This window comes from Thamnophis elegans, chromosome 2 (assembly GCF_009769535.1).
Source record: "Thamnophis elegans isolate rThaEle1 chromosome 2, rThaEle1.pri, whole genome shotgun sequence".
Lineage (NCBI taxonomy): Eukaryota > Metazoa > Chordata > Lepidosauria > Squamata > Colubridae > Thamnophis > Thamnophis elegans.
Window position 1 is genome coordinate 29,665,729 of NC_045542.1, and position 14,215 is coordinate 29,679,943.

Genomic DNA, 14,215 nt, shown 5'->3' on the forward strand with positions numbered 1-14,215 from the left:
ATACCCTAGGTCAGTGCATGGCGGTCTGCCTGGCTGGAAAGGGAGATTGCACGAGCGTCTGTTCCACCCAAAGCTTGCATGCCTCCCAGCCTCACATGCAGTGGCCCAGATTTCCCTGCAGGGCCAGGGCACCACCACCGCCGAGCTCCAAGCCTAACTTCTTTTCCTGCTTCCAAACTCTGAAGATCGGCTGCCGAGTCTTTCTGGCAGCGGCTGCTCTGGGAGTACGCTCTTATGGTTGTGGGCCAGCTGCCGGAAGACTCTGGTGGGGACAGAGCCGTTCGCTCCTGAGGCTGTGCCCGGCTGTTTGGGAGCCTGCTTGCAAGAGACCAGCCGCCGGCAACCCCCCGCTCAGCTGGGCACAACCTAGCGGTATCCCGAAGGCACTAAGCAATGTGAGCAACCTTTCTCCCCCTGGCTCCCGTGGCTTGGCGCCTTCGCGATATCGCTACGTTGGTGAGTGGTGCTCTGCCTGGCTGGAGGGAGGAGGGTTGTCCAGGGGACTTATTTTCAGGGGAGGGCTTATATTTTTGCCCATCCAAAAAATATGGCATGGCCTATTTCAGGACAAACACGATACACACACACACACAAAATATTAGACTTATTTTATGTGTCATATATATATATATATATATATATATATATATATATATATATATGTATGTATGTAGGTAGGTAGGTAGGTAGGTAGGTAGGTCGGGTAGGTAGGTAGGTAGGTAGGTAGGTAGGTAGGTAGGTAGGTGTAGGTAGAGAGATAGAGATATATATTAATTAGACACATATGCCTTTACTCCAGGACCTAAAGGTTGCTTGCATAATAACCATCTGTTGGGAACTAGAATCAGCTTGAAAGATAATGATTGCTGCAACATTATCTAGTGCATTTTCACAAGTAGGGCTGGATCTCTCCAGATGATATCAACCATTGACTGCAATTCACTGCTCTTACTGCAATGCCTTTCCAATGACAAACTTTTGAAGAAAGACCACATTGTTTATTAGGACTGTGTGCAATGCATGCTTCAAAAATTACTTGAAAGCATCACACAAAGACCACCACATAACTTGTACAAGTCCAAAAGGGAGAGAGAAATGCCACTGCTTTAAGGAATATGCTCATAAAATTAATGCAACCAGAAGCTTGCTTTAAGAAAAGTACAAAGAGGCTTGGCCTTGGGCAAGATCCAAAGCACTTCTTTTGAATCATTTTCAAAGCTGCATGCACAGCCATATTGTGTGTGTCTTCAAATAAGTCTTAGGCAAAGGAAATGACGTTATCATAAAGCACGTAGCACATAATTCTACAAGTCTTTCCTTCACCTCTGTATTTTAATAGTCAGTCAATCAATATAATACAAATCAGTTGAATCCAGAAATATCTAGTGTGAACACAAAGGCATTTCAGTTTGTACAAGGCCGCCAATCAAGTTTTTTCCATTCCTACTATTGTCTGCCGTTCTCTATTATGCAATTTCAGAGGAGCTCCTGAACTTTAAAAAGAACTAGTCTTAAGGAACAGGGAGAGAAAGCCTCATTTTATATCAAATTTCTCTTCAGCTCTACATCCGAACTATTAGATTTTGACAGGTTATATATACCCCTCCTGCATTATGACAAAATGATTTTTAAAATCCTTAAATAGAAGAATTTGGGGGAGGGGGGATTCTTGTTCTTGTCTGCAAAACATTTAAAACAGATTTTGTTTGCAGATTTCAACAAGATAAAGAGGTTTACTTCTTACTGCTGTGCAATATTATTATAGTTATTAAACAATCCAATGAACATATTATGTACTTCTTTTGAACAATCAATTGTCGTTCTTCTCCTCAGAGGACTTCTCCCTTGGCCCCAATTTTTCCCTACTGACTTCTGCTGATGCCCAATCAGTTCTTGCTCATGGAAGTTCACTGTGAATCTATTGTGTCAGCTTATTTTAAAGATAATAATTCTAACTCAATAGCAAGCATTTCCTAGTTGTAAGATCAGGTAAGGATTATCACAGCCTAAAATATCTGCGATCTTATGATGTATTAATCCTGGACTAAGCAATATATACGAGGCACTTCCTGTCCTTTTCTTACCGCTACGGTATTGGTTCTCCTCTGTCCCCCAAGTATTCCAATATTTCAATTGCTCAGACTACATCCTTCCCTTGTATGTGTTTGGTCTCAGGATCTGCATTTTGCAGGATTTGCTGCACATGAGGCTAATAAGACATTCTTAATGGGCTTAAGTCTATTGACAGAGAGATCAGTATTTCTGTAATGCTGTCATCTGCTCCCAGTTATTGGATAACCCATATATAATACCCATATGCAACTATATATGTATTCTAGGCAGCGGTCACCAACCGGTAGTCCGTGGACCAATGGTGGTCCACAGAAAAATTATTTGCATTTTTTATATTGCACTAAATCAGGGGTCCTCAAATATGTGCAATGAACATTTGTGTTGCTACAGAGAGTCTCCCCCTTCGGGGTCTTTTTGCGCGGGGCAGAGGGAGGCAGAAATTCCAACTTGGGGTCTGCTTCGGCTCCTGGTGTGGGGCTTTGGGTGAAGGCTGGGGGGAAGCGCTGCTGGTGGTGAAGAGCCAGAGGACCTTGTTCTAGTGGGACAGCATCATGGCCTGGAACTGGATGACCACCTCAGCCTGCTGAGCCTCCAGGCGCTGGAACCTGGCCTTACACTCCCACAGGTTTTCCCTCTGCTTGGAAAGCCTACGCTCATAGTCCTCGGTGAGGTGCTTCTGCTGAGCCTCCTTCTTGGTCAGATCTAATTTGAATGGAGCTGTTTTGCCAACTCTTTCTCATGGTGGCTGCTTAGCTCAACAACTGCTTCCTGCTGGGGCCCTAAGGAGCCCGGCTGGGGAGCCAAGGAGTGCTTGGAGGGGTGAATAGATGGCACTGGCGAGGCATCCCGTTGACGTGATTGACATTGAGTTGGCCATGCTCACCCAGTCACATGACCACCTAGCCACGCCCACCCAGCCGGTCATTAGGCAGATCATATAGTGGTCTGTGGGATTTAAATTATGAATTTAGTGGTCCCTGAGGTCCGAATGTTGGTGACACCTGATCTAGTGGATTCTGAACATATCAGGTCGGTACACTGGGGACACGTCAGGCATATGAATCAATGGGAACTGCATTATATATTCCAATCCTGATCTGAAGTTTCCAGGAGCCTTGTAGTAAATTAATTCTGTCCATTGCACCTATATTTTAGAAGATTTTGCCCAAATTGATTAAGTTTAGCTACTAGAGCGGACCAGTCAACCTTTGATAATTTTACCGTGGCCCGCTGAGCGCGCGCAGGGGTGGGGGGGCATTGTTCGCGACGACACATTGATTTTTATATCACGTGCGTACCAGCGCGGGGCTCTCTTCCCTGGAGCCTTTGCGCACAGCCCAGGAGCTTTTGCGCACGGCCCAGGAGCCTTTGCGCTGCAGCGATCATGTCCCCCGGCCGCTGCAGCGATCATGTCCCCCGGCCGCTGCAGCGATCATGTCCCCCGGCTGCTGCAGCGATCATGGCCCCCGGCCGCTGCAGCGATCATGGCCCCCGGCCGCTGCAGCGATCATGGCCCCCGGCCGCTGCAGCGATCATGGCCCCCGGCCACTGCGCGCCCGGTGCCAGGTACTCCACGGCCCGGCACCGGTCCGCGGACCGGGGGTTGGGGACCACTGATCTAGTTTACTATCAGAACTTTTGTGCATCTGAAAAATCTTAAATATGCTGCTATAACATATGTTCTGTAGTACTAATTTGTCAGTGACTGCAAAACTACACAACAATCATATCTATTAGGATATCACTTTTACAACGGACAATTTTATGACATTTTTTTAAAATGTAAACTATCATAAATATGCAACTAAAGATCATTGTCCTCAGGCTGAAACATTCTTTCTGCAAGATCATTTCTCCATAGCTAAGAATAGCTTTCTAATTATAAGAGCATGAAATATTTTCTCTATGGGCCCAGGTTTTTTTTTTTCTAACTGAAAGATTGAGGTAAAACTGAAAAAGTTGCATATTCCTACCTTAAGTGATTTAAATTTGGCCTTGAACCAATACAGGCAGTATCTACATTAAATTTTGAAACATGTTTAACGTGAGTAATCTATGTCTACAGATCAGGTGTCCACATGTCTGGTTATAGCTGTACACACCCAGCTATTTCATCCATGTTATGTTCAGATCTAATTGGACCACTCAATCAGCGTCGCAGGCTGTATCTAGTTAAGGTAAATAACTGCTCCTGTGCAACCTAGATTTGAGATCTAATTTACAAAATTTAGCTTGACCTCCAAAGTAATCCCTTTCAAAGCCCTGAGGAATTCTAAATCACAACTATATCTTGTTTATATTCCAGCATATACTTGGAACACATACAAGGGACTAACCTGACGGGAAACTATGAAGAAACTGGGAAAAGTCAACCAAAGAGTACTTCAAGCACTACCATATGCAACTCATTTTCTTGTTACTCAATTTGCAATTTCCCCCAGGGATACAGTCTGTAGTCCACATGCTGGAGCAGATTTCACGAGTACTTATAGGAAAATGCAGGCCCATGAATTTGCAAGTCAAACTGGTGGAAGACAGGCATTTCTCAGCCTATCATCACACACTTCTTCCTGTGAGAAGATTTAGCAGCAGACAGAAACATTTGCCAGGATGCAGACAGAAAAAGTTGCAAAAACTGTAGCTTCAACATTAGTTTTCACAACTCAAAAAATAATAATCAAGGAACGTTTGCCTGCAATCACAATATAAGTGCAGGCACACACACATTCCCCATGTTCTTTTCACAATTCCATGCATGCACACTTCTCAATTTATTTGGAGGCTTCAATAGGGCCAACACCCCAATTAGGCTAACCTCATTAATTAGGTTTCTTTTGCAACAGCTATTGGCATTCTTAAAAAAAACCTGCATTATGCCACACAACTCTTCTCCTTTGAGCAAGAATTATTGTGGGAAAGAATTATTGTGCTATCCACAAAAGGTGGAAATTTTTTGACAATGGGACAAATAAAGATACCGACAGCCGGCAGATTTTTAGTCATCCTTTTTGCCATTTTTTCTTTTCTTTTCAAGAGCCAGGGAGAACTGAAGCAAATCATTCCTTACCTTTGTTTTGAACCGCATCCCCCCTCTCAAACATCATCTTTAGTTTGCTTAGAGGAACATTAAACTTCTCTATTTTCCCTGACGATTCTGGGATTTTCACTGGTCTCCAGCTTCCTATGTCTTGTCTGGATTCTCTAAGACAATTTTCCATTTCCCCACTCTGAGATGATTGTACTTATCGTCTTCGCTGCCAATACTGGGATATCTGAACGGCCCCAAACAATCTGGAAGAGGACCGAAAGTCTCAATCTTGAACTAATCCCTGAGGTTTGGTTAATTTCTGCTAGGGAAGCAGAGACGCTTTCAGTTCCACCACCAGGGCTGACAGCCTTCTGCCTAACCTCAGCACGGCAGCTTTCCACGGCTTCCTTCCGGACTTCCGTCCCCAAGTTTGGATTTTCCCACTTCTTCTTCAAGATGCTGAGGTTCCCCCTTTTAAAATGAGGGGGAAGTGGATCAATGCTCTAAAAAAAAAAAACAAGAAAGCGAGACGGTTATAAAAGCTATCTCCCAGTTCTTCCCCCAGGAAAGAAAGGAAGTTCAAAAAGCCGAGCAGACGGCACTTTCAGACAGCTGTGAATCGTTAGAGCTGTGCCACATGGAGCAAGGTGGATCCAGGGCAAGGAAGGGGAGAAGGGAGGGGAAAAGGAAAAAGGAGCTGAAGCAGGAAGTGAGAAAGCAGGATGGCCTTATATGGAAGCAAGGGACTCCACTGAATGAGAGAGCTAGAACCAAGCCTCTTGCCTCAACATTCGGCACAAAGAAGGAGGGAACAAAAGCCCACCTTCTCCCAGGCTGCTTCCAGAATAGGTGGGAAGCCATATGAGATGGCTACTGTCAAAAGAACCCCTTGCCTCCCATCTGCTCCGCAGGATGACAAGAGGACCCAACAAGCAAGCTGGTTTTTTTTTTTTTTAATTGAGGCTATCTTTCAAGGAACTTTTATTTTATTTTATTTAGTTTGTCAACATGTAAAAGATAACAGGCATAAAGTTATGAACTTAATATGAACACAGTAAATGGGTACGAATAAATGGAGACAGTAGGACAGGGACGGTAGGCACGCTGGTGCACTTATACACGCTCCTTTTAAGGACCTCTTAGGAATGGGGTGATGTGAACTTGTCACTCACTCTGTTCTTTATAAGCATTCGCTGATAATATTTTGGTAATTTTCTTACCAACTGTGCCAGCCATTAATTTTATTTCTTTTACCTATTTATTAAAGGTGGATCACACCCTTACAAGGCTTGTGATTTGGACCACCGAAAGAAATGATTTTTAAAAAAATCAAAGGGGTCTAAAGATTTAAGGTAGACCTGGAAAACATTGTGCCATTCCTGTTTTAACACAAGCATTTTACTTACTTAACGGGCAACTCCTCTTCCCATTTTTTCTAAGTGAGCCATTCATAGTGGTTGGCAACCTGTATCTTCCTAGTTTGCTATACTTACTTTGCTATACTGATTTGCAAAGTTCCACCTTGCAAATCAGTGAGAAGGGAACGTAACTTTCAGAAACTAATCCAGTTTCTGCTCCATTTCAAGCAGGTTTAAATTTGCAGAGAAAAGTAATAGTGCAAGATCAGGGAGTCAGAATTTTTTTAAAAATGAGGGGGAGGAGAAGAGGTACAGACTACATAAAGCAATGTAAATGTTAGTGCTTTTATAGAAAATCAGGTTTCAAAAAGTATTCGGTTGCATCTGGAATAAACAGTACAGCACACTATGACTCATCTTGGACACTCTTTGATTCATTGTTTAAAAGCCCCTATGCACAGCTCACTTTTGTGGCCTCTGCTGACCTGACTCCACAGTTTACTATTCAATTTTGTACGTCAAAAGAATCATTGGCCAAACAGCATTGCTATCTAACAGACACAGGTCCCAAGAGTCAGCTCTTTAATACAGTGAGTCACACATTAGATGAGGAATGCTAAAAGAGGAGGGGGGGGGAGCCAAGTTTGATAACAATCAAAAGCAGGACAGAGAGTCTCAAGCTCACCAGAACAAAACTTCATCTAACACAGAGGATAAGCAGTTTCCAGGCAGCACACAAATACTCATAGTAAGGTTGGAAGGTTATGCTGAGCAGACAGAACAGAATCAGAAGCACGGATAAGGTCAAACATTAGCAAAAGCTGTATTCACATTCAGTACTCTACATTAGATTACGGAGGCCAAAATCAGCATATTTAATCAGCAGTCTGTTTAAATTCAGAGCTATTTTAATGAAATCACTTCAGTGAACACAGTAGTAGGGTGTTACAGAGGCAATTGTAACTTCACTGGGTAAATACAGAGAAACTCCAAGGACTAGAGTTAATACCAAAGAATCTGTTATTCTCTAATGTCCCTTTTTTAATTTATATAATTTTTACCATTGTGGAAATGTTGTCAACTTCCATTTGTCGCCAAGTTTTCCATTGTGCTTCCGTCTTTTTTTTCTTTACCACCAAAAAGATATTGTGTGTGTGTCCGTGTGTGTTGTGTGTAATGATATGATGGTAGCTTTCTATATGCTCCATCCCATACACATGTAGTCCCTTGACTTACAACAGTTTCATTTGGTGACCGTTTGAAGTTACAATGGCACTGGAAAAAAGTGATGTAGGGCTGTTTTTCACACTTACGACCATCGTAGCATCACCATGGTCATGTGATCAAAATTCAGATGCTTGGCAACTGACTCATATTTATGACGGTTGCAGTCTCCTGGGGTCATGTGGATCACCTTTTGTGGCCTTCGACAAGCAATGTCAATGGGGAAGCCAGATTCACTGCAGTGATCCATTTAATGACTGTGGCGAGAAAAGTCATAAAATGGGACAAAATTCGCTTAACAGAAATTTTTGGCTCAATTGTAATAGAGGATTATCTCGATTTAGCCAGCTCTGTTTTAGGTTATTTTCCCCCATTTTCCTCTGGCTGTAGAGGCCAAAGGTTTTAACCAGAACAGCTTCTTCTACGTTTCCCAGGTGTCTCTCAAACTGAGAGAACTGACTGAGGGAAGAGAAACTCATTGCTTGCACAGCAGGGCTGTTCTTTGCCCTGCTGCTCCTCCCTCTCCTTTCCCTTCCACCATTAATTCAAAATCTGCATCTGAAGACTTTGATGAGGTGATCAGTCCAGAAATGCGACTGTTTCTGCTTCCTGTTTTTAAAACACTGAGTCCAGCTAAGATGCTTTCCCTGTGAGGATGCAGTCCTAGTTCTCAAAGAAGATCAGCCCACACTAATTGCCTGACTTCATAATCAGAGGTTTCGGATGCAAGTTGTTTTGATGGATGCCTATGGGCTCATATCTGTGGACTGGAAAACATAATTTGAAGGCAGTGATTGAGGACAGTGATCCAAAAATTGCAATATATTCTGCTTTGTGCTTCAAAGAGTGACCTAAGCTCTCACTGCACAAAATTCTTGACTCAGCCTGATTCCCAGTTCCTGGGAATATACTCTGCAGCAGAAATTTGGAAGGCCAAATTTCTGCAGCAGAAATTTGTAAGGCTACAGGGAACACAAGGAAATGCTAATGATTTACTTATACTTATGAAAAATGTATTTATAGTGGACCCCAAAACAGGACAAGACAGTTAATAGTAAGTGAATACTGTTTGGCTGACAATTCCTTATGTTAATGGACCAGCACTGGTCCGTGGCATGTGCAAACAAGCGAAGCCCCATTGCAGGATACAGAAGACAGCATATGAAAACCACGCTTCCTCCAGTTCTGGAAAAAACCTCTCTCCATTGAACTAATCCCTGGTGCCAAAAAGGTTGGGGGCACTGTGATTTTCACAGGTCATGCTGGTCTTGTTGTATTCGGGTCTTTTCCTGTGTAAGATTGAGATTGTCTTGGCAACGTTTCAGCAAGGTTTCACTCACCATCTTCAGGCTGGGTTTTGAAAAACAGTGTGTTCTGTTAATATACGGCCTGTTGTGCCTTAAAATGGTTTCTAATGTACTGCTGTAAAATGGCTTCTACAAGGGGACTCACTCTGGTAAGGGGGAAAATCCAACATTAGAAATTACATTTGGTCCAGACATTTCCCCCCTATAAATAAATACCCGGGCAATGCCGGGTTATCGGCTAGTATAATATAAATTAGAAAACAAAGCTAAAATCCTCCTGGCATGTTTTGTTCCCAGAAACAGAACCAGGCATGCAGGAAGATTATTTGTCACCAAGGCCATTTTTCCAATGGCTGGTTAAAGTATTATCCATAAGTTCTTAACTTGGTTGAATATTTGCTACACCTAGTGCTGTTTTTTCTCTTATCTCTGCTGCCATTAAATGGTCATTTATGGTGCATGGGGCAAGTTGAGGAAAAGGAATGCATCATTCATTCCTTTGCTTCTGTTTCCCTTCCTTCCCACCAAACAGCACCAACAACAGAAAAAATACCTCCCGGTCCAATTTCTCTCCTTAACGTAGTATGAGAGTTGGGGAGAAGACAAGGAGTTGTGTGTTGAAACCAGAGAGAAAGTTGCTGCACCACACTGCCTCCCTCTATAAGCTAGCTGTAAGTTAGACTCCCTTCAAATATGAGTTTAAGTGAGTGGAGATGAGGATGTAAAGAAAGCAGGAGAGAATGAACAGGCTTCTCTGCCTTCCCCTATACTGCACAGACCTCCAGGTGCCAGTTGGGTGTTAGCTGGGCTGATCCTTCTTTTAAACCAGATCTACAAGCAGACAACCTGGCCTTGGGAAAAGCCGTGGCTGCAGCAGCCTCAAGTGGCCAATAGGTGCCAGGCTAATTCCACCCTCTTAAGAAGTCACCACCAGAAGGGTTACGAAATAGCATTAGAGCGCACCTATGATAAAGTAGAATCGGGAATGACTAGCACATATATGTGAGGGGAATCTATACTTTATGGTAAAACTGCCATGAGTTAGCGACTACTTAAGAGGAAAAACACAAGTTAAAAAGAAGAATCACTAAGGATAACTTTAACTATGCTGCTTCCAGCATAGGAAAACATGGCAAAACAACAACCACCACCCGTGTATCTACTTAATTATACTGTCATAGGCAAATTTAGGAAAAATTCTAAGCAGAATGACTTCACACCTGCATGTAGATGAAAAGTACAAACTTTGCATGCCAGAATAAAACTTGGGCTATCTTCTGCCACTGGAAGACTGTTCTACAGCTTTCTTTTTTTGCAAATGCTTTTGTTATGTCAAATATCCTGTTCCAAAATTTTGAGTTAATGATTAGAGAAGTGAATAGTCTGTACATCAGGACAATTCAGAGGCAACTTCAAATATTCTTAAAACCAGATCATTCTCCCAACTTTCTTCATGTTGGAGCAGGAGGCAAAGGAAGGTGCTATTGTTCTCATTCTCCAACACCACACGCATTTCTGGATGTCCTTCCTTTCCAACATGCAGTGCAATGTCTATAAAGGGATGTGGTACACAGCAGCATGACCCTAGGCTCAGCAGCACATTTGGCACACCCAGTCAATTGAGGCTTATTCGGTTAAATACGTGTAAGCGATCCATGGGTTGGTACAATCTGTGAATTTGGCTACTGAGTCTTTATATTATTGTTGTGGGTTTCACTAGAAGGATATGTGTATAAAAGGCTTAAAAAGTATGGTTTGCTTTGTTTAGAACCAAAATAGAGAGAGATTGTAGTCAATTAACAGACTGGTAATCCTTGACTCATGATCACAATTGGGACCAAAATCTTAGTCACTGAACAAAGCCATCATTAATTAAGATGCCCAGGCGGTGGTTTCCTGGTTTCTCGGTTGTGGTTGTTAAGCAATCTTAGGCATTGTTAGGTAGAGTTCCAGGTAAGGATTGCAGGGTGGCTAAGGAAAATAGAAGAGATCATAGGAGGCTCTGTTCAGGACCTGAAAATCCTGCCAAAATCCAAATAGGATTTTCAGCCACTGAGCAAAAAGACACTTGTGTGTGGCCTGTGCTTGGCTTTCCAGGGCCTTCTGTACCTGACTGGGGCACTCTGCATTCCTTACTTTACCAGGCTGCCACTTAGCTCCGGGTTTGGATTTTAGAACTCTCTTGTCTCTGGGGATGGTTTAAAGCTGCCTGCCAAAGGATTTCACCTCCCCTGTGTGCACAGAAGGAATCCGACTGCAGCTCTGTTTCTGCACCCTGCCAAACGAGTTCAGCTTCCCTTAGCAGGAAGCTCTTTCAGCCAACCCACAGAGACATGAAGAAGCTGTTTGCACTCTTTTTTGTTAGTTTCCCCCACTAACTTTCTGGAGAAGGTTCACAGGTGGGATTCAGATGGTTCTGATCAGTTCTGGAGAACCGGTAGCGGAAATTTTGAGTAGTTCAGAGAACCGGTAAATACCACCTCTGACTGGCCCCGCCCCCTTCTATTCTCTGCCTCCCAAGTCCCAGCTGATCGGGAGGAAATGGGGATTTTGCAGTATCTTTCCCCTGCCACGCCCATCACTCCATGCCACACCCACCAAGCCACACCCACACAACCGGTAGTGAAATTTTTTTGAATCCCACCACTGAGAAGGTTGCATAATTGTGGCATGCTTGGCAACCAATCATAAGTGCAGATAGATTGCCAAGAACCCAGATTATGATCACATGACTGTTCAATGTTTTGGGATAGCAGGAAGTGCTTTATGAGCTGGAAAGCACCCTTTCTGAGGCCATTGTAATTCTGGACTCTTATTAAACAAACGGTTGTAATTCAAGGACTATCCACAGTAATGAAGGATTACAATATTCTGATCATATTAATTTGTAATTCTAGTCCTGGAGTTTTCCAAGATGTGCGGGAGGGGGGAAGCTTAGGTGGGATTTATGATGTTCTCATTTCAGAACTGAAGCTCTGAGTCAGAAACAGAATCTGATAACAAAAAAATCTCTGAACAGCGGGAAAGTATTACTTGGAATAGTAAAGATGTTATTTGGAAAGTAATGGCATGTTAGCTTTTTTTTTCCTCTTCAGACTGCTACTTTGCTGATTAAAATATAATCAAGAACCAAAATCAACCTTATTTACATAAATATAAGGAATCAGCTGAAAAATTAACACACAAGCAGAGAGGCAGAATTATGCAGACAGCCTGCATCTAAATTTGAAAGTTAGCATTACAACTGCATAAAAATTGAACAGTGTGCTTTGAATTTAGGACAAATAAGTTAGCGTCTCAGACGTTTTGAATGTCAGGAAATTTACTTGGTTTTCTCATTAGTCAGCCCTCGTGTGAAGAGAAGAAACTGCGTCATAGCAAAGTCTAAACCAGGGTGGGGAACCACGGCCCTTTTATGACCTGTGGACTTCAACTTCCAGAATTCCTGAGCCAGCATAAAAGGGCTGTGGTTCCCCACCCCTGCATTCGCTGGCTGGGGAATTCTGGGAGTTGAAGTCCGGACATCTTCAAGTTGCCAAGGTTGAGAAACACTGATCTAAACTAAGGCCTAAGGCTAAGAACATTTCTCAGAGTCAGCATTGGAAGAGGAGACAAGAGAAAATCTTTTGAGGAAATTCAAAAGTAACTGCTAGAGGGGATCAAAAAACTGAGATGTCATGAAGTTGTCGTGCTACCACTGAATTCATAACAATTTTAAAATACTTACACTCCTTTTTTTCTCCGCAGCTGCTTCTTCAGCTGCCTTCTGGTACCTTTACAGGAAAGGATGGCAAAAGATAGACAAAAACATTTTTATTTCAACCACTAAACTTTTCATTGATATGTATACAAAATTTCAAGAAACAACTAATTATTATTTTAATAACAAGCTATAAGTAATTGATATCACAGTTTAGTAGAAAAGGGGAACAAACATGTGATCTTATTAAAAAAACCTAAGAAAATCCCATGCAAAACTAAACAAAATAAATATTTTAAAGGGCCACATGTGCATAATACACACTTTTTACCAGCTACAGATCATTTTGCAAAAAGCAAAGTGCTAATTTCATGCAGCCAGATCGGCCCATATGCAAATCTACCCACAGAAAGCAAAGAATTGTAATCCAGCTGCCTTAATACTTCATGGCTCACTCTGATAAAGTAAGACAAAATCCAACAAAAGTTTATCCTTTAAAGATAAATAAAAATTGCATAACATTTTGTGGTAAAAGATTAACAAGGATATACATTGTGCAATTGATTTACACCATAGCCTTAGCTATCTATAATTATTTAAAGCTATTTAATTTTTGAAGTTTCTGGTGCTCTTGGAAGCCTCTGATGAGGAACGATTAAAAGCCTTCAAGCCAGATAATTATTTCAAGATGACTTTTTCCACGTTTACATACCAAGCAGCAATTGCAGAACAAGTTAAAACCAGCAGGTGAGATAATAATAAACCAGAGGCGAGTCACTGCTGATCAGGCTGAAAAGGCTGATCACCACACCCATAACTAAGGCTGAACTGATAGCCTTTGCAATTATGCCACTTCTTTAGCAGCCTCCAGATACAGATCCTATTACTAATTATACATTTTTCTGCTTCCGAATAATAAAAAAAACAATATGGGGAAAAATCAGTAGAATGCAACAGAATTCAAGGTCCTTTACTGGCAAAACAGATTAGATCAAAAGGACGCCCACAGAACATAGCCACTTGACACTCCAGTAAAATATGGAATATACATGTTTTTTTTTAATGTGTACGCACATTGTCCCAATCTTATGCCTGAGCCAATGTAAGGAAAAGTTTTGAACTGCCTCAAGGTGCTATCCCCTCTCAGAACAATTTTACCCTACACCTCTACCAGGCTTTTTCATGTGTGTCAGCAACATAGGGTCCTGAAATCTCACTTCATCAAGATGGGATAATGGCAGCTGGCTCAGATTGGCTTTAAGGGATCTTCTACAATCATAATTGATCATGAATTTTCTCAACAGCTGTGACCCCGCATGCCTCTACAATCAGAGGGAATTTGCTTCCCAGAAACGTATTCACTACTTTGTACAAACACTCCATTTCAAGAGTCCAGCAGTGAAATATTTAACACATAAACACATGCATCAGCTTTCACCACCTAGTGCTCTTCAAATGTCTGCAACATGCTGTTCATGTATTGTAGAACTTTGGAAATTGCAGGCCATATAGACTGGATGCAGCT

General features: G+C 42.2%; 1 protein-coding gene across 5 annotated transcripts in view; it reads right to left on the bottom strand.

Moving 5' to 3' along the window:
- Positions 1-14,215, bottom strand: part of LIMA1 (LIM domain and actin binding 1) — a 67,872-nt gene that overhangs the window by 32,731 nt on the left and 20,926 nt on the right. For 3 of the 5 annotated variants that reach the window (XM_032209274.1, XM_032209275.1, XM_032209273.1), the window contains exons 3-4: positions 12,718-12,763; positions 5,482-5,604 (exon numbers count right to left, since the gene is read on the bottom strand). In XM_032209274.1, the coding sequence (XP_032065165.1) occupies positions 5,482-5,604; positions 12,718-12,763 (169 nt within the window). Of the gene's footprint in view, positions 1-5,140; positions 5,442-5,481; positions 5,605-12,717; positions 12,764-14,215 lie in introns of those variants that run through there. The other 2 variants (XM_032209277.1, XM_032209276.1) reach the window with 1 other exon arrangement.